A 22,465-nucleotide genomic window follows, 5' to 3' on the forward strand; every position below is an offset into this window, starting at 1 on the left:
TGTGTCCCTGCAAGGCCTATGAGTATTTGTTTATTTTTAGGGGAATAGAAAATATGCCAATATTACAAACATAATTACTCTCCGAATTGCCATTTGTTGACAATTGTAAAGAAATGTTTGTTTTAAGCTGCTTTTTTTCTTTTATACATGATGCACAGTCATGACTCATGGATATTAACTCAACCCTGCGGCAAATCAGCAGTATGTGTTTGACTGCAGAGAGATACTTACCTGCTCAGTTTGATTACAGAAACATAAAAGGACTGACGATCAATTTGTAAACTCCAAAGACCCTTCCTGCATCCTTCTCATGGGGACCTGGATTTCTGGGGCCCGAGTTGGACAGCCTTTGCATTTCAATGGCTGCAGGAGCCGATTTCAACTTAGGACATTAGGTGATTATAGAAAAGCATATGAGGCCTTTTCCTCTGCATCCTCTAGTCAGGAACATTTGGGGGATCCTGCACTCTGCAAAGTGGGGGTGATAAGTCCCCAATCCTATTAGGTTCCCACACCTCTACCTAAGTGTAATTTGAGAATATCAGGAAGGAAATGTATGAACTTAAAATACCGTGGAGGAACTTTTGGTAAAGATACAACGACCCAGGCGGTAAGTTACCGCCTGGGCCGTGACTTTACCACCATGGCGTAAACTACGTTTACGCCATGGTGGTAGGCGGACTTACCGCCCCATTCCAACCTTGGCGGGGCGGTAAATCCCCATTTTCCCATTTCCCCTTCCCCATTCCCATTTTGCCCCATAGGGCATAATGGGAGTGGGGAAGGCGTTAATTACGCCACCGTAAATTACGGTGGCGTAATTAACTCCATGGTCCCTTAGCGCCATGGATTTTAACACCTGCTAAAAGCAGGTGTTAAGTCCGCCATGGCGGTAAGGGACCTCGTACTCAGGCGGTAAGGGTCGGCGCTGTTTACGCCGCCGTAAAACCCTTACCGCCTGAGTCGTAATGAGGCCCAATGAATGCTGTATTCAAATCAAACTCTCAACAATGTGGAACAGTGCTTTCTGATCTATTCCATACACTGTTTAGCTGAAGGAGCAAGCTTTGGCAAAGCCAATTTGCAAAGCCTGACCTATTTGTTTGACAATGGTTCATTTGAGTGGCAAGCTTTTAGACATGGATATGAACTAATCTTTAAAAGGGAGTTTTACTGTGTTTTTTTACTTGTCTTGGAAGCAGACACATATTTGGTTAATAACTGGGGTTGTGTGAGGTCTTTCATTTGGAAATGTACCATCACAGTGGGAAAGGCACTGCCACTAACAAAAGAAATGTGTTACAAAAGCGATTGTGGGGGCACTGTTAAAGTGGTGGCCGTGCAGCACTAGAGGCTGTTAAACATCTGCATTTTGTCCTGATAGAGACAGCCCTAAATGTGAGCAGATCCTTTCAGCAACTGGCCCAGAATTTAAGGGATGAGAAGGCTAAAACCCAATTATCTCACTAGTGTTATGCGCCTGTGCTCTGTCCTGTGCCTGTGTTCTGTCCTGTCCAATTCTATCTATTTTACTGTCCCTCTGTGTCTTTGACTTTGCACAAAGGGGGTCTATATTGAGCCTGGAGATTACTGGGGGGTGGGAGGCTCTTCTCACGACTACCTCCTGGCCCTATGCAGTCAGTGGCAATGGATGGGCTGTGGAATATGGAAATATAGAATCCACTGGAGGGAGACCATTAATTTGTGGTTGATGTGCCCACTTCACCTGTGGGAGAAGGAGTAGCAGTAGAGAGTCCAGGGAGGTTAACAGTATTGTGGATCCGTAGGTGGGTGGACTTAGACATACTCTGTACTCCCCAGGGCTCCTCCTCTATGCCCTTCTTTTTCGCCCCTTCTGTGTCTACTCTTAAAATGACCATTTGATGCTCAGTCTGTACTTGTTGAAATAAGGGATGGTATAATGCTTCATGATTAACTGTGCACAACACAGGATCTGCGTTACACGGAGTGTTTCCAGCCATTACCACTGGGGAACCCTCAGTGGGAAACATGTCCTTGATAGATCAAACACAGCAGTGACTTGTGAGTGTAATCAGGAGTACAACACATGACACAACACATAACTATTTTCCTTCATCCTACATACCTTGCTTGCTACTCATTTTCGCTTCAATAATTCGACTTGCAGGCCTAGAAGAAGAACATAAAACCTGTGACAAACTGTGCATTACAAGATTTACAGCTGAATTCCTAATTTTAAAAAATGCAGATTAAATCTAGATTATATAGCAACAGGTCCTGATTTATGTTATATTACTCTACTTTTGTACTGCACCAAATAACCATCATATTCGTTTCAAAATGTTAAAATGAACATAGTCACAAGATACCCTTAGTTGTAGCATCGGGTCTGCAATAGTCCACTTGTAGCAAGGGCCTCATTATGAGTCCGACGGTAACCCTGCTGGTGCTTCCGGGGGGTTTGCTGCCATCTTGCAACAGTTTACCGGCACCTGACTTCCTGCTGCCACCGGGACATTACAAGTACCGGCAGATAGGGAGGTCAGGCGTGGGAAAATGTTAATCCCTATTCCCATGGAACCCCACAGGACTCTATGGGATTGGGGAGACGGAAGACCGGCATTGTTGCTAACTGTGTCGGTGCTTCGGTGAAAACTCTGCGGCCGTGTGCTGTTGCGCCCGGCTGGTCAGACCTGCCGGGCGCAACAGACCCTGCATGCAGACTTGTAGTGTGGTGGTCCGGAATGGGTGCTGGTACGTTGCTACCGGCACCCTTAACTCTGGACCACCACACTCGTAATGGCCCTCATTTGACTTAAAATAAGATGTCATAATTTTTGGGCAAAAAAACAGTGTCCATCATATAACATCTCAATGTTTTTATTTTTTTGTAATTTTATTATAGTGCACTTGGCTTATAACAACCTTAGGCACATACTTAGAAATACAATTACACGTATTGTAAAAGAAAAGAAAAAATAAATTATCTTCAAGTTACAACATTGAATTTCATAGAAGGCAACAACTCACATTAAAAACTTATATCATCATAACAAATGATATCAAATAACACCTTCAAAAAATTAAATTCAATAAAAAGCCTTAAACATGCTAAGACCCAACAACCTTGATTTGAATTTCTCGACTAGGGATAAACATGTCAGCTAAATGTAATATGTAGCGGTAGAGGTGGCCAAAGAACTGGCAGAACAAAGAGAATTCCAGCATTGGTCTGTTGTAATAAAAGCCAAATTACCTAACACATCTCGATAACCTTTCAAGTAAACCGTTTGCAATACAGGACACCAAGTTAAAACGTGATGACCAGTTTCTGCTGTAGCAATCCACAGCCTACAACGTCTTTCCTCTGCAGGAAGTTTCAACCAGGTTCCCTTAAGCTCCTAAATCAGGAGGACATTAAGGCATAAGTAAATTATAAACATTCACTGTTTCCCATCGTAAAACTTAGTAAAGTAGGAGCTAGGGATACCAAATGAATGGTTCAGTTGGCTATACTTGCTGTAACGTTTCTTATTCAGCAATTTAGTTACCGTCTCAACATTATCACAATATAATTAACTATTTTTTAAAATCAGCTCAGTGTTAGGTAAAGAGTGCATGTGACAGCAGTTTCTCTTACAATGAGAAAAACGCTAGTGCACAGGTGCTTGAGACGCATTGCCAGTAGTCTCATTAGGGTCTGATTTTAAGAGAACAGGATGTTAACTGGCAGTACAGTCTGCAACGTTGGATTAACCAATGAGATCTAATCAAGTAAAGACCTAACTGGCTTCTAACAGCTTCTGCAGGTACCGATTGAGGCGCCCCCTAGGATAGAGTGCAAGATTGTTCCTTCTACCCATTCAAACCAATCCACATATCTCTCTGGCAGTAATTTTGGGCCAATTTTAGGTCAATTCCAGGCACTATCCTAAAGCAATAATTAGTCAGCATCCCTTCAATGCTGTTACCACCCTTACTAGCAATACATCTTTTTTATTGCTGTCCACTTCTTCCAAAGTTTGGTAAAGATGAGGTCTTCGTAGAAGGTTTTGGAAAGGGAAGATTTTTATGGAAAAACCTAAATACATTTAACTATCAACAGTTTCCAAGACATGTCGGTGCAGAATCCACACAAATTTACCACACTTGGGGCTTTTATTGCCCAATATCAGAATTTTAGTTTTGTTTATGTTAAGATGGTTCAACGTTGAGTATATGGAAAGAGTACTGATAGGACATTGGAGGGTCCGATGTGGGTCTGATCTATTAGAACAGTGTCATCTGCATAAAGCAGCTATGGCACCAATTCCTTCCATATGTGTGGGGGAAAGTTGCACACCAATCCAAGGGTACTATCCATGTCAGAAATGTAGAGATTGAAAAGCAGGGGTTTCAATACGCATCCCAGCTTCAATCCCAGATTGGTGGCTATCTGTTTAGATGTTTAGAAATAACTCCCTCTTGGTTCAGTCTGACAGCTACCTTAGTGTCTGTGTAGAGAGCCTGGATAAAGTGTAATGAAATATGGTCCAGGCCCTAGGTTTTAAGCGTGTGCCAATAAAAAGGGCGAGAGACTGAATAAAAGGCTTTAGAGAAGTCTATAAAGCATAAGTATAATCACCCGTTTGGTTGCTTAGTAACCTTCTCAGCAAGATAATGTATAGCAGAAAGATGTTGAATTGTGCTAAGGCCCTTGCTGAAGCCGGTCTGGAATTCATTGAGAAGATTTTTTCCGGTAGCCTATTGTGAGAGTTGCTTCAAAAGTAACGATGCAAATATTTTAGAACTTTAATCAAGCATGGCAAGAAGCCTATAGATGTAGGGGTCCTCTCTATAACTTCTCTTAAGAACCGGGATCAAGAGGAATCCCTCCAGCTATTAGGTATCGAGCCGCTTGATAGGATATGATGAAATAGTTCTCTTAATCTAATCGGCAAAAATTCAATTTGCCTTCAGAACAACATTCTCCATGGAATCAGGGCCAGGAGCCCTGGAAGTCTTCAGTTTAAGAATCAGAGTGAGGATGTCTTCCATGTCCCAATTGAGTGTAGAATCTACATAAGATCTTTTAAGGGTGAAGTTGGTCTGGTGCAAAGAATTGTCCCAATATAATGCTGAAAGATGTTCTAGCCATGTACACTCAGATACAGTGTTCGACTACAAGCCACTAACATTGAAAAAATGTTGTCTATAACATGTCCAAAATGTCCTATTGCCATTAGTTTTTAAGAGTCCAAAAATGAACTTCCAAGGGCCATTATATTTGCCATGACTATGCCATCTTAGCCAATTTGTATACGTGCAACTAAGAGCGGCAACAGGTTTGGCCTTTGCAATTTCATTAGTAGTATCTTTCCTGAATATTGCTCTGTCTTTATTATAGAGAATTGTATGCTGGTGTATAAAAACATCAGCAATACCATCTCTATGCTGTGGCGACTTCCTTTCTTGTGAGTTTAGATTAATGCGATGACCAAGGAAGTTGGTAAATGCTTTCAGATCCCAATTGTTTTCTTTAAGCCAAGATTCCAAGGAAAGTGGCTAAGTATTTATAAATGTAGTGATCTTATTAATGTTAATATCGGGCCAAATTATACATGACCCTTGTAGATTCACACTCATGTTGTTGTCAATCTGTGTGAAAACACCTCTGCCTCTCAGGGACTGGGACCAAGATACAGGAAAATGGTCACTGATCTGTATTTCCGTCACTGTTACAGGACTAGAAAATGCACAAAGAAGTGGATCTAGAAATACATAATCAACAACCGAGGAGTGTTTACCATTAGACCATGTCCGATTCAATATTTGACCTCTAAATGCTTTCTTATTAAGGCACAACAAGTCAAGTGTGTTAAACAATTTTCCCCTGTCATGATCATCATTGATTGCCCATGGTGTCATATGAGATAGGGATACTTCAGAGTCATCAAGATCATTCCAATTTTGATTTTCAAAGGAGAGATATGCATTGAAATCCCCAGCAATAACAACATTGTCACACAAGAACTGGTCAAACCATTCTGCCACCACCAAGTTATCCTGATTAGCCTTGGGTGCACGGCCTTCAGGAGGGTTATAGACGGCCACAATCAACAAGCTGCTTTTGGATAACATGGTGCAAGTGTTATATACAGGGTGGGCATAAGGAGAGGAAAGATCAGAGGTGTATGGTTTGACATTAAGAAATGTTTTTGCACCCACTGCATGGCTCCCAGAGAGATGACATCTGCTTTTAGAAATGGCAGATCTACAGTAGACGTTATAGCCATCGATAACAAAGGTATCGGTCAGCCAGGTCTCCTGTAGAAAGAAGATGCCAGCAATCGGAATGAAAGATATACCCAAAGGGTTAGTCATAAAAGAATTATGGCCACAAGTATTCCAGGTTAACCATTTACATGTAGACCTTTTAAGATACCTTCAATACTGATCACACTCAAAAGTTAATGGAACCCATCTTACCACTTCTTTCGTGTCCCTCTCAGTATGTTGTGTAAATGGAACAGATGCCATTAAAATGTTTTTTTGGAAAGCACCAGGCAATCGATGATTAATTGCTGTGCCTGTGTGTTGAATATTCGTGTTCGGGATTAAAGAAACAGATTTATGGCAAACTGTTAGCTGAAAGCCCAAGGCGCTAAGGGCAGAATGGCGCATACACAACAAGGAAACCTCTGCAGCAGAAGAAAATTCCATTATAACCCAATTATAGGACTATATACTTAGGGTAGTTCAATGTATTTTATATCGTCTGAATTGATTAACTTTAAGGCCCTGATTACATTGAAGATCTCAAGCAAAACTCTCTGGTTCAAAAAAGGACTGAGGTTGGTAGGATAGAGTTCCTCTATTTTAACCCATTTACCAAGTGGTCTTGTATTGTCACCTTTAGGGCAGATAGAGGGAGCTTTAATCGAGGAATTAGAGACCTGCTTGGCTTGGATGGTACTGAAGTCCACAGTTAAATGAAAAGTCGCAGGTTTATCAGTTAAGATACTTTCTGTGGTGGTCATAAGTGGCTGGTTTTGTAATTGATGAAGAAACTGGTAGGACCCACTTGTCTAAGGGCCCCCTCAGAGCCACTAGTCTGGGGGTGGGGGGTCATCCCAAGAAAAGAAGGTGATGGTGCTGGATCAGCAAAGGTCCTTTATGAGGTAGAAGGCACCACAGGAATTACTAAAGGTTAAGAGCACTTGGTTCTTTCCGAGGATAATCTCTGTTTGGTGCCATTAGATTTATAGCGTCTGTCGTTTTTTCTTCCCATTATTGCATTATTTATGGTAGCCATCGCAGCACAGTGTCTGCTTCATCCACCACCTTCACTTGGGAGGGAGCGTCTTTCCAAATTTTTGGGGCTGGATACCCAATTCTGAGCAGAGAGTACAGGATTAAGATAAGCAGCAGTTTCAGCTTGGTATACAACCTCCAGCAAGTCCGAGATTGATGCGTCTTCAATAATAGGGAAAGGGGCGCTAGAGTTTGCAATGATCATATCAACAACCCGCGGCAATATGAATTTCAGGTTGTTTTGTTCTTTAGCTTTCTTAGAACATAAGGTGATTAAAGCGCCTAATTAGGCTAAATCTGAATTTAAAGTGGCAACAGACTTGGGAATAGCGTTTAAGGAACGAGATTGCACAGAGTAAATGGGTTCACACTCATAATTGCTCTCACATAATAAACGTTCCAAATCCTGAGTAGCAGAAAGTTGCGTGCCAATCACATTGTTGTACTCAGGTTCTGAATAAATTATATGACCTGTGTTGTCTACTGGTACCTGTAGTCCCACACAGAGTTTGAGAAGAAAATTATTATTGTCAATCGTTGGGGTGCCGGAAATGTTCTCAGCGGATTTGACTCCAGTATAGACTAACAGGTCAGTAGTAAATTCCGGCTCCATTGCTCTAATTGGTTTGGAATTTACAGGGGTGCTGTCAGCCGTGACAAATTTGAAAAAATCGGTCATTTTGGCACTTTCAGCGTTAGTACAATCCACAACCGCCATGTTAGTAGCCACATTATTATTTCGCGCTGTTTCAGCTATTTTGTTAGCTAAAGATTTCCCTCTAGGTACTGGAGGCGTATTTGTAATCATGTCGGTTGGACGGTGCCTCTGTTTCAATGCCTTAGATGTACGTAAGTCATATTTGGACAGTTTCTGCCTCTTCATTTCAATGACGCTGCTCCCAACTGTTGGGGGTTACTGGCGCCCCCCCAGCGCTGCCCGTAAGCCCCAGATCCCCAAGGACACAGCCTCACACGTCCTTGCGGTTCTGGCTTCCCGGTCGCTCTGCGCGGCCGGGAAACGCCCCGTTTATTTATGCTGCACGCGGCGGCGTGCAACGTCACGCCGCCGCGTGCGCGCCCCATCATCGGGCAGCGCCACACTCCTCCTTTTTCGGGAGGACAAACAACAACACTAAAGAACTATAAACTGCAAACCAAAACACTATATGTCTAAAAACAATTCACATGTCCTGTTCTGAAAAACCCCTTTATTAACATCCACCCGGGTCCCCTTACTTAACCGTTCCCATTGTCAGGATGATCAGACACCTGTCCCAGAACGTAGTTGCTGAGGTGAGCAGGTTTCCCTCGCCCAGTCCTCTGGGGGTACCTCCTACTCACCTCCGGCACAGGTGTTCGGTCCATAGGCATTCCCCGGGCCGGGGACTCAGGCATGCATGGTGGTTCTCCTTCGTCCTCAGGGATGACCTCCAAGTCCGGATCAGGGGGTGGATCAGTCCTGGGATCCCGTAACTTCTTAAAGAAGCTCACGTTACGAGTTACCTCAGACCGGCCATCCGATGCAGTCACCATGGATCCCTTGACCGCAACAACGTCCAGCGGCTCCGGCTTGTACGGTAGGGAGAGCTTCCCATGGGGATGTCTATTTCGAATGAGGACCTCTTCACCCGGCTCCAGCCGCTCTGGGCGAAGCCCCCTCCGAAGGTTCTCCTGTTCAATCCTTATTCGCCGGTCCGCTTCGACCTGTTCATTGTCAATCACCCCTGGTTCTTTCTCTCCGACCTCAGGTAACAGCACCCGAGGACACCGCTTGAACAACGCCTCTGCCGGGGCCACTCCAGTGGATGCATGCGACGTGGTACGGTACACCCTCAAAAATTAGTAGAGGGCTCTTTGGAGGGACAGTCCTTGGCCCTGGGCGATCCGAAATGTCTTATTTAAGGTTCTCATCATCCGTTCGGCTTCACCATTTGCCCTTGGCCAGAGAGGCGTGATCTTCCTGTGCACCACCCCATAGCTCTCCATCATTTCCGAGAACCGTTCACTCTGGAACGGCGCCCTGTTGTCTGAGCACACCGTATGTGGGAAGCCATGGGCCGCAAACACCTTTTCCACGGCCACCACGACATGCTCAAACGCCACTGACTCTACGAACTCCACCTCGGGGTACCTTGAGTATTCGTCAACCAGCATGAGGAAGTGGGTGCCCATCGTGGTGGAGCCAAAGTCTGCATGAACGACTTCCCATGGATGAGTCCCTCGAGGTATAGCCTCTATGACAGGTTCACGCTGCAGGGGTGACGCCGCCTGACACCAAACACAGGCTGCTACGAAATCGTCCACCTTCCGCTCCAGTTCCGGGAACCAGACTTTCAGCCTTAAGCGTGTTTTGGTCTTGGCAGCGCCCTGGTGACCATGGAGTGCAAGGGCAATCACGTCCCCCACCTTTGACTGGGGCACCACAATTCGGTCTCCCCGTAGTAGAAGGCCGGATGGTGAGAACGATAGCTCCTCCTGGACCTTCCATAACTGCTCCAGTCCAGTTCTGGTCTCCTGGGTGCGCCCCGGTAGGGCCTCCAGCACCGACCTCCAGGAACCCTGCTGCATGGATTGCCTGAGTATCCTGAAGCACTTGTTATCTGCTGCAGCTGTCTCAAGTTCCTTTAAGGGCATGGCATTCAGGGTGGCCGCCTCCACCACCACCCGGACATGCTCTTCGGCCTCCTCCACACAGGTGTCATAGTCCTCCGCCCCAGGCGCTCCCGGGTGTCTAGAGAGATAGTCTGCTGCATTGTTCGCCCCCGGCCTATACACCAGGGTGACTCCATATTCCAAAAGGGCTAGCATCCATCTCTCAATTCGTGTTGGCGGCTTGGAGGATGACCCCGCCAGGATGGGAATCAGTGGTTTGTGGTCCGTCACCACCGTCACTGGGCGTCCAAGAACGTAGAGCCGGAAGTGCCTGCAGCCCCAGAGTATGGCCAGCACCTCGCACTCAATCTGCGAGTATCGTTGCTCCGCCTCCGATAGCGCCTTGCTGGCGTAGGCCACCGGGCGGACACCCCCATCATGGTCGATCTGTGTCAGCACGGCGGCCAAACCAAACGGACTGGCGTCAACAATGATCTCCGATGGTAACACAGGATCAAAGAAGGCTATGGTGTCCTTTGCTGCCAGGGCACCCCTGATGTCGTCAAAAGCTGCTTGTTCAAGCAGGCCCCAGTTCCAGATGGTGTCTTTTCCTGTCAGCACCCTGAGCGGTTCCGACCTGGAGGCAAGATTCTGGATGAATCGTCCACAGTAAGTAACCATGCCCAGAAAACTCTGCACATCCGATACGGATTCTGGAGGCTGTGCCTTTCTGATGTCCTGGACCTTCTTAGGATCAGGTGACACCCCCCCTCCTTAAACACGAAGCCAAAGAATTCTATAGATGGTCGCAGATATTCAGGACGCCCTCCAGGTCTGCTAGGGCGCCCCTGATGATGTTTTGAAACACCTCTGCCGCCGAGGACACCCCAAATCTCAGTCTCTTGTAACGGTACAGACCTCGGTGGGTGGTAAAGGTAGTAATATACCTCGACTCAGGGTGGAGGATGACCTGGTGATAACCTGCTCGGAGGTCTAGCTTCGAGAAGAAGCGAGAGCCTTGTACCTCGGCAATGATGTCGTCTATCGTCGGGGTGAGGTGTCTTTCTCTTTTGATTGCTTTGTTCGGCAACCTCATGTCCACACAGATCCGGACGGCATCAGGTTGTTTGGGTTTTCGTGCCACCACAATTGGGGATACCCAGGGAGTCGGACCTTCCACCTTCTCTGTGATGTCGATATCGACCAAGTTGTCCAGCTCCTTGTTGACAAGTTCACAAAGGTGAAAAGGTACCCTGCAATGTTTCAGGGCGATGGGCTGCACGGATTCGTCAATGTGCAACCTCACTGGGTCCCCAGCCATCTGTCCAATGCCTTTGAATAGTGCGGCATATTTCTCCAGCAAATCATTGATGTCTTCTAGATAGACGGAGTACGCAAAGCTGACAATGCCAAGGGCCTCCGCCGCTGCACAGCTCAGCAAGGTATTGTTGCTCGCTGGTGTCACATAGAACCATGCAGTGATTTGGGATCCATCATGCTCCACCTTCGCCATGAAGACGCCGTCTAATGGGATAGGGTCTACGCCACCAAACGCGAAGATGCGGGCCTTGGGTGCGACCAATTTGGGAGACCGGTCCATGGCGTCATAGTGTCCACGGGCCATCACATTGACAGACGCCCCCGTGTCTACCAGGCCCGGGACTGGAGAATGGTTTACCTCCACCACACATCTTGGCTGTCTCCTGTTCTTTCCTTTCAGGACCTCCACACTTGAGACAAAGAAAATGTTCTCTTCCTCTTCTTTGTCAGCCTCCTCTGCCTGGACCTCCTCTTCGCCCTGGTCCACTTGGGCGACGTTGGGCGATCAGCCCTGGCGAATGAAGATGGGCCAGGCGGGGCCTCGTGGCACCAGCACAGGCATCGCCGCCTTGCACACTCTTGAGAAATGGTCTGGTAGCCCACACCGTCCACAAGTCTTTCCGGCCGCAGGGCATTCCGTTGGGTGGAGCAGGTCGTAGCCACATTTCTGGCAAGACTCTCCTGCCCTCCCAGCTCTGTCTCGGGGGCCACCGCCAGGTCTTCTGGTGCCCCTGCCACCGCGCCACATCGCACACACCTCCTCGGTTTTGATGGAGCGTGACCCAGCCTCCATTCTCGCTGCCCTCGCCTCGGACACCTCATGGCACCTCCCCAGTTCAAGGATGCGGGGGAGTGTGATTCCGGGATCCCTTAGCACTTGTCGCCTGAGCTTTCCTGAAGAACACGCCTGTATCAGCATGGTCCTGATCATATCTTCTTCATCACCCCACGCGCAAGCCAACGACAGGCGCCTCAGGCGTCCATAGAAAGTGTCCAGAGTCTCGTCCTCTTTCTGTTTGGTGGACAGCATCACGAAGCGCTCATAGTCCGTGTTGGCTAGAGGCAGAAAGTGAGCTTGAAGGGCGGCCTTCGCCTGACCGTAGGACCCATCCCCCGGCGGAAGCGATTCAAAAATTTCCTGAACTGAGGACCCTGCCTAATATAACATGGTTTCCAGTCTGGAGTCATCATCTGCCACTTGAGCGGCTCGAAAGTACATGTCCAGGCGGTCGACCCACCTCTTCCATCTGGGCCCCAAGCTGGAAGGTGGGCCCGAAACATCAAACTCTCGGATGTGCTGCAGGGCCGCGTGTGCACAAGGCTGGGCCATAGCTGGAGGAATCTGTTGGACAACGGGTACCACCGCCGGCTGCACAGGAGGTAGCGGACCTGAAGGACCAGCCTGCCCAACTAGAGGCTGCTGCCCCTGCTGTACTGCTGCTGCTGCTGGTGCACCGTCTTGATCCTCAGTGTCACTCATGAGCTCGAGCGCACAGGCACCCCCAGTGCGGAAGATGGGGGCCGCAACTCAGACTCGAACCACCTCCAGGGAGGAAACAGTCACTGCAACACACCTCTGTGATGATGAAGAGGATGAAAAACAGTAGGGCCACCAGCAGTCACACTGAAAAAGAAAATAGTAAAGTCACTGCAGCACACCTCTGTGATGATGAAGAGGATGAAGAAGGCTCCAGCCCTCGACTGTTCCAAAAATTGAGACAGGAAAGAATAATGGGCTATGCAGGCCCAGCCATGTTAGCCCTCCTCCTTGCTTGCACTCGACATAGGAGACCCAAGAAAATGAAAAAATCACAAATTGGGCACATGTGTATGCAGGTATAGCTGCCTGCTGACAGAAATTCCAAAAATTAGGTCTGGATTCACTTCAGAGCTCAAACCGGAGCTTCATGAAGTCCCACGGTCTGATAGACAAAATGGCCGCCAGTCGCGTGGGTGACGCTCTACCTGCGGCTTGAAACAAAGTCTTGATCCGACCTCGTTTCGGTGAGAAAAATGTATCAATAATCACAGCCGGGCCCAGGCATCGTCTCCCCCACTTGTCGCCACTGTTGGGGGTTGCTGGCGCCCCCCCCAGCGCTGCCCATAAGCCTTGGATCACATGTCCTTGCGGTTCGGGCTTCCCGGTCGCTCTGTGCGGCCGGGAAACGCCCCGTTAATTTATGCTGTACACGGCTGCGTGCAACGTCACGCCGCCACGTGCGCGCCCCGTCATTGGGCAGCACCACACCAACTCAATAATTTGATAGAGATCCAAAGTTAAACAAGGAAGCAATTGCTGTCTATGTGTATTTGGTGGCATTCTACAAGGTTCTGAAGATGTAATCAACTGCGCCTAACACTTTCAGGAAACTTCCTGAATACACCCAGCGAGTTCATGAGGGATAATTTCCTCAAACGGGCTGCCAGCAGACCCTTGAAATCTAAGTCTGCTGGCTTACTCTGGGAGGGGGAGGAAAAACACACCCTCTCCCTACCACGTCAAACGCAGTAAACGCTTCGCGTGGCTTTGCACAGGGGTTTGAACAAGGCTTTACGCCTAGTAATCACAATGCACACAGAACCAGCTTTAACAAAAATCGATGGCCGCTTCCAGCAGGTGTTTTATGATAGTATATTATTAAGTTATTCCGTCCTGAAAGACGGCAACAAGCAGGAGTTAAGGGGTTACATGTAGCACAAGACCCAGTCACCTCACAAAACGCAGATACGAGCCTGTGCAATGGCCTATGCTGTACAATATTCCCGAATACCAACAAGCAGGATTGTAGGAGGTGTAGCCCAGGCCAAGCCAGGATAGGATGATGAGCTGATGAGCGGGGGGGGTCCGAACAACCGGTGGGCCAAACGTGCCGAGACCAGACATATGGCACCGGACTGAAGCCCTATTTGCATAGGCCCTCCTCTGACACCCATGGACGGAGGGCCTCTCTTGCTGAACCCCACTGCTGCCTCCTCAGTCATGCCACACTGCACTGCTCCAACCACTGCTTACTCCTTACTACTTCGACTCAAAGTCGAGCTTACAGGCTGAGCCTTTCCTATGTCTGATAAACCTGCCCGCAGGTGTACTTGGTTTTGCAGCACAACATTTATTATTATCAGCAATGTACCTGCACCAGATAGGGGTTGCTATAAAAACTAACATATCATCCGTATGGTGAAGGTCTAGAAATTGGTTTGTTCAGATGGGATGTTGTAAAACCTAGGCATTCGCCTCCAACAATGAGCATAAACTGTTAGTCCAAGAGGTGAATAAGTATCCAAATTCAAGACCATGGAACAAAAGCGTTCATTCTTGTGTCCTGGATACAGTGATCCTGATCAAATCATCTAACTAATATATTTTACAGTACTGTGTGGTCTTCTGTGAGGTTTGCCTTCTTGCATGCTGCTAGAATGGTAGACAGAAGAGAGGGGACCAGATGTTGCAGGCATCGGGCAAGCATATTTTAAGGTCTGCTTGTTTGACACAAAAAACGGATTGCTTTTTGGTAAAAGTCAAAGGTTTTCATGCACGTTTATAAATGAAAATGTCACGAGCCATTGTTTTTGGAATTATTTAAAGCTTTAATATACAAAAGACAAACCCAGATTAAATTTGTTAAATCACATCGATTGGTATGCTGGTAATTATATACTTCCCTTGATGATGGAGAGAATGAAGCTAGAATCATTCCGTTTTGCATAACACCCACCCTTCTATAATATTTGTGGTCATGTTTGGTAATGAGATTTGTGTAATATGATATGATATGAGATGATATTACATGATAGTTTATTTATATAGCGACTATACACAATGTGTTTCAAAGCACTTCAAGGCAAGGGAGGGAACAAGGGAAAATACAATGGGCCTCATTACAACCCAGGCGGTAAGTTCCCTACTTTACCACCATGGTGTAAACTCCGTCAGTTCCTCAGAGTGATTTCCTTTTCATGGTATGATCTTCATAAAAGCCTTATTCATAGTTTCAATGGCTAAAAGGTTGCTTCCACTTTAATAGTGAGCATATTTATATCGCACATCACAGGCATTTGTTCCTTTAATATATAATGGCAACACTATTTGAAAACCATATCCCAATTCTAATCTCAGTCTGTCTGGATAAAGACACCTTCCTAGGAGCCTCTAATCTGCATCCACTATCCGTGCTACGGTATGTGTAGCTTTCTCATTCCTTCCATTTGGTCTCCTCTATCCATGCATGAGCATGTTTGCATTCTGTGAGGCAGCTAATGTGAATTCTCTGTCTATTCTGGGTTACATGTACCTTTTACATACGGTCCTGCATTAATACTACAGGCTGCATACCTTCCTGTATGCTATTGATAAAAAGAATCCTGTATGTATTAGAACAGTAACCTCTTCATAGACTGCTATGTTGGTCTTCAAATGCTACTTGTTTATCGGTCTGATTAGAGCAAGAATGAAAAGGGTAAGGGGGCTTAAAGGGAGTAAACGTGCTTATTATGCCACGAGACGGGTGAGGGGTGGAGGGTGCAACCAGTATTTTTGATTCCTTTGGTTTGATGGAGGGGGGCCCCAAAGATGTCTGTGCCCAGGGCCCCAAAAGTACTTAAGATGGCCCTGATAAAAGGTGGAGCACAAGAGCACAATACAAGTAAGACAGTCCACACGACGCAAGCAGTTCATCACAGCAGGTGAGTCGAGGGGAGAATCGATAATAAACCAAACTGTGTTGAATGAAAAGTAGCCAACAGGTAATTTGAACTTTGAGAAGCAAAAGAGGGGGAAAACCAGCAACAGAGGAGGCCGGCACCACGTGGGTGCTCAGGCAGGAAACTCTGAGTGATTACTCGATGGTAGAAACATTACCGTAATCAGAAGCCCTTGGGAAGAAGCGAAAAGAGGTCAAAGTGGTCATACAGAGGTCTCGTAAAAACCTCTGTACTGTCATATGTCTTTGACCGGCAGATGATTGCAAAAGCTAAGGGAAGTGAATCCCGCATGGTGAAAAGTTAATACATGAACTGTATAGCGAAAAAGTCGGCGAGAATGAACCCGGCAGAGGGAAACCGACAAAAAGGGGCAAAGCCCGAAAAGCTGTTTAAAAAGACATTAAGATTTGTGAGAGCAAGAAGTATTGCAAGACAAGGGGAAGGAAAGTTTCCCCCTTGTCATTTGGTATCTGAGCCCGGTCGAGGGAGATCCAGGTGTGAAAAGCTAGCACCCAAAAAGTTCACTGAGGGAACTGTTTTTGTGAAATTGTTGAAAAGTGATATGGTGAAGGGTTTATTCCCGGAAGAGGGGGATCCAGGGGGGAAGCCATCACCCAAAGCCTACATGAAGCAGAGCTTTGTGTTTGTATGTTGAATACACCAGGCCTCGAAGGAAAGAGACTTTTATTGAAAAGAGACTTTACCATTGAAGAACCTGATAGCTGGAATGGAACTGTTGGCTCGTGCTGAGAAGGCTCGAGCGTGTGCTCTGCCAGCTGGAACGGAATTGTCAGCTCGTGGTGGGAAGGCTCGAGGGGGCAAGGCTCGAGTGTGTGCTGTGCTCCAATGTCCCACCTTGTCCCAGGCTAAAAACGTGGTGAAGGGAGACCTCAAGGCAATCACATCCTGACTTATTTTTTAATATTGTTTCCTTTATTTTGATGCCCTATCCCAAACACTTTCTGTAATTATTTTGGCACAACTCCACTAGGACTGCCTTATTTTTCATTGGATGGTTGACGCTTGCTGCCTTCTTAGATTTAGGTTTAGGTTAGGTGTTTTTCCACCCTGCATTTATAGTTCAATGAACATCCTTGAACTGTGATCACTTGTGTCTGTCTTTACTGTTGCCACCATGAGGTCGTTACAGTCCCCATTGCATTTGTTAGCACCTGCAGAAAATGGCCTCTAGAAATGAATCATCTTCATAGGACAGCAAACAAACAAACAGTGCCCAGCTACTAAATCATCTTTCATGTTTATTGACATTGAGTCAGGGTCTACCGTTGAGTGAGTCCCCATATGAGGTCATAGAATTTTCAAAATGGTTCTTACGAACAGTTATCCATTTAATCTTTTTAATTTTCCCTCATTCGATTTTCGTTTTTTCCTTTTATTTTCTCTTATTCTTTTTCCCCTTTTCTTTCTATGTTTGATTTTTTGCATTTGATCCTTTTCATACCTTTTGCCTTTGTCAAAGCCAGTAGCACTTGATACTCAAATGAGCTATGGACATACATGGGCCATGGACAGATCAAAGCCACCGTCATCACAGTAGATGACGTGGCACCCGCAGATATGACGTGGAAGGTGGAGCAGAGAGAAAGCTGCTTGGTTGGCATGCACACAGTGGCCCAAAGGTCTGTCTTTATGTTACATACACACCCCCTGTACATTTGTAATACTCTCTATAAATGGCAGTCAACATTTTATATTGCTCATCTATCAGAGTTGTTAGTATATGTTCTTACAGAAGTCATTCTTTAGACATAATGTTCAAAAGGAACCAGATATCTTGTTTAATTTTTGACATACATAATAGTATGCAATTTTCAAAATAATACATCAAACATAAAATTGGCACAACGAGTTTCAGGAAAATCCCTTCTCAGGAGCTGATTGATTTATCTTCTTCAAATTTCATAAATATCTAGATGAGGAATTGGAATACATTTATCAGTATCGCTAGTATTAGTTTTTGTATAAATTACCTATTTACATACACTCTTTATATGGAATTCAAGAATTCTTCACCTGGTTAGACTATGCCATGTGTCCACTTCTGGAAGATTTTCTTTCATTACAGTCCAGACCTATGGATCATCACTTTGCCATTCCTACAATGGATGGAAGTGAAATATATTGTTCCGAGTAACCCTCCTTATGTTCACTATATGAATAGACATTCTGTAATCATGTTTACCTATACTGAGTTTTGCTTGAGAAGGTTTCTGTGCTTGGTGGTTACAATTCTGGGACAGGGATACTCTGCCAGTTTCCCTGTCCATTTCTGCACAGCTGTATGGAAATTACTCATACCTCTACCTTTGCTGCCTAGTCTCCCTGTTAGATTATTTGGTGAAAGGCTGCACAATTTGTCAATTTGTGCTGTCATGTCTCAGATTCTCCATGCCCAACTAAGACAGTACTGTGAGTAGTGTACTTCTTCCCTTCAAACCCATGGGTTCACACAAAGGATAGTTAAGAGACTGCAAAATATAAGCCGAGGCAGCACTGGTAGACATAGACATAGGAGGAAGGAGAATGAAACATTTAAATGTATATGGATTCGGATACAGTCAAAACATACTATACAAAAAAATAAAAATGAGTAATGGCACAGATACAAATCATAAATAAGTAGGGACAATTACAAGATGGGTGCAGAAAGTGGAACTATTGGGGAAAAGAAGCTGAGTGGTAATGTTATGTCTGGGAAATAAAATACTGTACTCTCTTATAGCAGCAGATTGACTGCAACAAATAATCTGGAGAAGAACTTTGGAGCAAATGGATGAAATTGGTAATATGACCAACAAATAAAAAGAATTCAATTTAACATGGGTACAAACCACTACTCTCACCCTCCCTAACTCTGCTACTCTCACCCGTCCTCACTCTGCAATTCTCACCGCTCTTTACACTCCATACTCCGAGATATGTTTGCCTGATCATCCTTCCAGGGATATGGTACACTGCTCATCCTTTTCTACTAACCTCACTCTGTCCCAACACCTGCATCCTTTCACTCTACTTACTTCCTTCATTCACCCACGTCTTTCTTCCACTCTCTCCTCATGCTACGCTTAATGCCACAAACACTCAATGCTTCCCTCTTACCAAAATGGTGCCACTCTCCCGCAGAATTAATACCTCACTCTGCTCCAATTCTACCACAAATTCTTTAGGACTCCACTCCACTATCTGTCCTCCATCTTTTCTCTCAGTCTGCCTCCACACCCCTTGACTTTACATTTACAATCCACACTCTCTCATTAACTCACCTTTTATTGTGTTTGCCTGCTGGTTCTAACTCCCCCTTCCACTGGTTCCAGCACTCACCTGACTCTGTTAACCAATCTGTGTCTATTTTCTCCCCATGGTCTAAATTGCACAGGTGCAAAGCTGTAAAAAAAAACCTCTTACTTGTAACCTCTTTTTAATCCCTCTTTTCAGTTTATCTGCTTGTTGCTCAGGCTGCTTGTTTTCCTCTTGGTTTTCTTTCTATGCTAGTAGGTTTTGCTGGCAATCCGGTTTATGGAGGATTTCTGTGTCTCTCCTGCACCTCTGCTCAGTCAATTTTCTGTTACCCCACCACTAGCCTGAATTAAGTGTGGGGTTGGTTGGTTAGGGTGTTGGGTGTCTCATCTCTGTTTGATGGGAAAATCCCAGTTCATTCCATTTCTGTTGTTTATTCCAGTCCCCCGATTCCAATCTGGGTTTTCTTGATGGCACATAGGTGCATTTGGGAGTTCAGTTCTGAAATAAACAAAAGAGAACTCTGGACAGAAAACTGTTTCGAAAGTATTGTGCGAATAAGGGTGGTACCATTGTTAGCAGGCATAGCACGTAAGGGGAGTTAAAGGACTGCGTCCCCAACTCCACCCCCACGTCCCTGGGGCAGGGTTTACTCTGGCTTATGCCCAGCTAGCCACCTACCACAGGTGAGGATAGGTCCCTAACTCCCCCTGACACAGTCAGGTCTCTGACTCTGTCAATCATAAAACCAATGCACATTCAGGTAGAAACTACAAATCTATTGCCCAGACATCACCTTTATCCCTTTACATGTGAAGCAGAGGCAGGAATTTGTATAGTAATATCATCATTACTAGACTAAGAATACCTGTTCCAATTGTAAGCCCATGCAATACATCAGTCCTACCGATAAAGAAACCTGGATGTGAGGTTTATATATTTGCCTGAGATTAAAGAGCAGTAAATGTGTAACAATTGTAAGTTTTTCTTTGTTAAGTTGGTACTCACAATTACAGTCTTCATTCTTGTGTAGATGCTGGCCAGTAGCTGTTGTGCCAAAGAAGTTGTATTATGGAAATGCTTCTCCCAAAGTGTTCAGAGGCCAGAGAAGAGGGCTCTGTGCACCTTGGGGGCAGCACCCTCGGAAAACCCTCTTGGGGTAGAAATCCTGATGCAATCCAGGTAGATTAGAGGAAGGATGCAGTGAATGGCTGTTTGGAGATGGTAGCGTAGAAGTAGAAGCAACATCAACAAGTAGCTGTGTCGGATGGCTTCTTGAGTAATGATTCTGCAGTAACAGCTGCGGGAGTCTGCTAGAACACTTGCTGCCGAAGGAATGGTGCGCAAGGAAAGACAGTGTTCTGTAAGACTGTGCACCAACGGATGAAGTCAGTTACAGAAGGTTTCTGCGGAAGCAGGGACAGTGAAAGAAATAGCCACCCGGAGAAAGAGAAGGACATATGCAGTGGAAGGCGGAAAAACAGGACGAACCGCAGAAGAGAGCATTTTTCGGAAAAGACAGGGAGCATAAAAATGAAACAGCAGAAGGCCTGGAAATGAAAGTTAGCAGAAAGATGCCAAGAGGAAAGTTACAGTAGTAGGTCGAATATGAAGGAAGTACAAAATGAATGAAACAGTAAGGGTAAGTCAAGAAGTATTGCAAGCGATAGTAAGAGATGTGCAGAGTCAAAAGGCTAGGCACACAGAGCGAACAGAAGCAACGCACCTAGCCGTTGGAAGTGAAGAAAGATATGGAACGGGGTTGGTGCATGTCGCCATCTTGGAAATCACTAGACCTGTTTTTGTGCTGCAGAAAAATGGCATTAAGAAGACGCCATCTTGGATTCCTTGTAGGTAACGTGGATGATCTTTCTTCCACCGCATCGATAAGGTTCTAGGGGGAACTCTATAACAAAATTCCATTGTATTGCCATGTTTTTCTCTAGCTCCCTTTTCCAGCCACAGCTTTACAAAGGAAAACCGGGTTATTTAGGACACGACACATCCACAGAAAGGAGAAACGTAACAGAGCCAAGGTTTGAAAAGATTCTAAAATTGTCCAAACATGTATCAATTAGTTAAAAGAGATCCTTTTTAAGTGTAACAGGTTACTTCCATCAATGGGCAATCCAGCAATAGTAAAACCTGTTAGATAAATGTATTTTCTTTTTTCACAGATTCTTTACCACAGGCTTAGCTAGATATCTACAGACTTTGTACTGTGTCAGGCACATACTAGATTCTTGTAACACTGGATACCATAAATTGAACAGATTATAGAGACAATAAAATCACCACTCTTTATATGAAAAAGTTTAAACTTCATAGCAAGAAAAGACACACATTTCAGATTTTGGCATTGGTGATGTGTAAGAACAAGCAAATTGTAATTTTTATCAGTGCGCAGTGTTCGAGAGAAGAAAGAAGAAAACATACAATTCCACACTGCCAATTTTCTTTTGGCTTTGGAACAACCCTAACAGACATTCATTAGTAATGATTAGCACCCGGGTGGGGGGAGCCAGCCAATCAGATGGCTAGGAACGCTGGCTTGAACCGCCGGTACAAGCCTGCACTTCGTGCTGCCAGCTGGCCGGCTCCTCCGCTGCCATCTTCCCCCCAGCCTCTGTCCCCATTTTGTATTGTTTCCCTTCCCCAACCTACCTTATTTCAGGGGCGACACTCACTCCTTCCCCTTTCCTCTGGCAGGCTGCCATGGAAAGGGAAGAGTGACTCCGTAAGGAGACCCGCCTTCCCTTTCCATGGTGTCCATTTTGGCAAAGGATTTTCATTCATTGAACGGAACTCACAAGGTGTCCCGTTCAATGATTAAAACTCCTTTTTTATCACTTCGGGTTACCAAAGTGATAACCTGGGGTTCTAATGGGGGTAAGCACCTGTTCCAAGAGCTGAAAGGGCGTTAACGACCTGGAGCCCTCCTTATCCACCCTTGCTTTGCTCAGGCCAATAACTTGGGCTGCCGGGATTGGAATGGGGACTTAATGCCACAGTGCAACACGGCATGAAATGAGATTATGAGACGCCCAAGCTGGCACTTGGGCTATGCAAGCAAATGCATTATAGGTACAGCTTCAACTTTCATTTCCCCCCTGCCCTTAGCTAAAGTTGGGTTAATATGGGATTCGATATTATGGACTCTCTCCTGTATAGCAGAACAACCCCCATGAACAATTTTGATTCAGGAAACTACCGTTAACCCTGGGTACCCTACTAATAAAGAGAGCTATGCCTTTTGGGGCAGTTTGACAATTTGCCAGATTACCCCTGCAAGAGAGTCTGAGCTCATTTTGCCCCTATT

General features: G+C 45.6%; 1 protein-coding gene across 1 annotated transcript in view; it reads right to left on the bottom strand.

Moving 5' to 3' along the window:
* Positions 1-22,465, bottom strand: part of LOC138515493 (uncharacterized protein C4orf17 homolog) — a 698,631-nt gene that overhangs the window by 94,323 nt on the left and 581,843 nt on the right. The window contains exon 9 of the mRNA XM_069630308.1: positions 2,108-2,151. Coding sequence (XP_069486409.1) covers positions 2,108-2,151 — 44 coding nt within the window. The remainder of the gene's footprint in view (positions 1-2,107; positions 2,152-22,465) is intronic.

The sequence above is a fragment of the Ambystoma mexicanum genome, chromosome 6q, assembly GCF_040938575.1.
Source record: "Ambystoma mexicanum isolate Mex_15411 chromosome 6q, UKY_AmexF1_1, whole genome shotgun sequence".
Classification (NCBI taxonomy): domain Eukaryota; kingdom Metazoa; phylum Chordata; class Amphibia; order Caudata; family Ambystomatidae; genus Ambystoma; species Ambystoma mexicanum.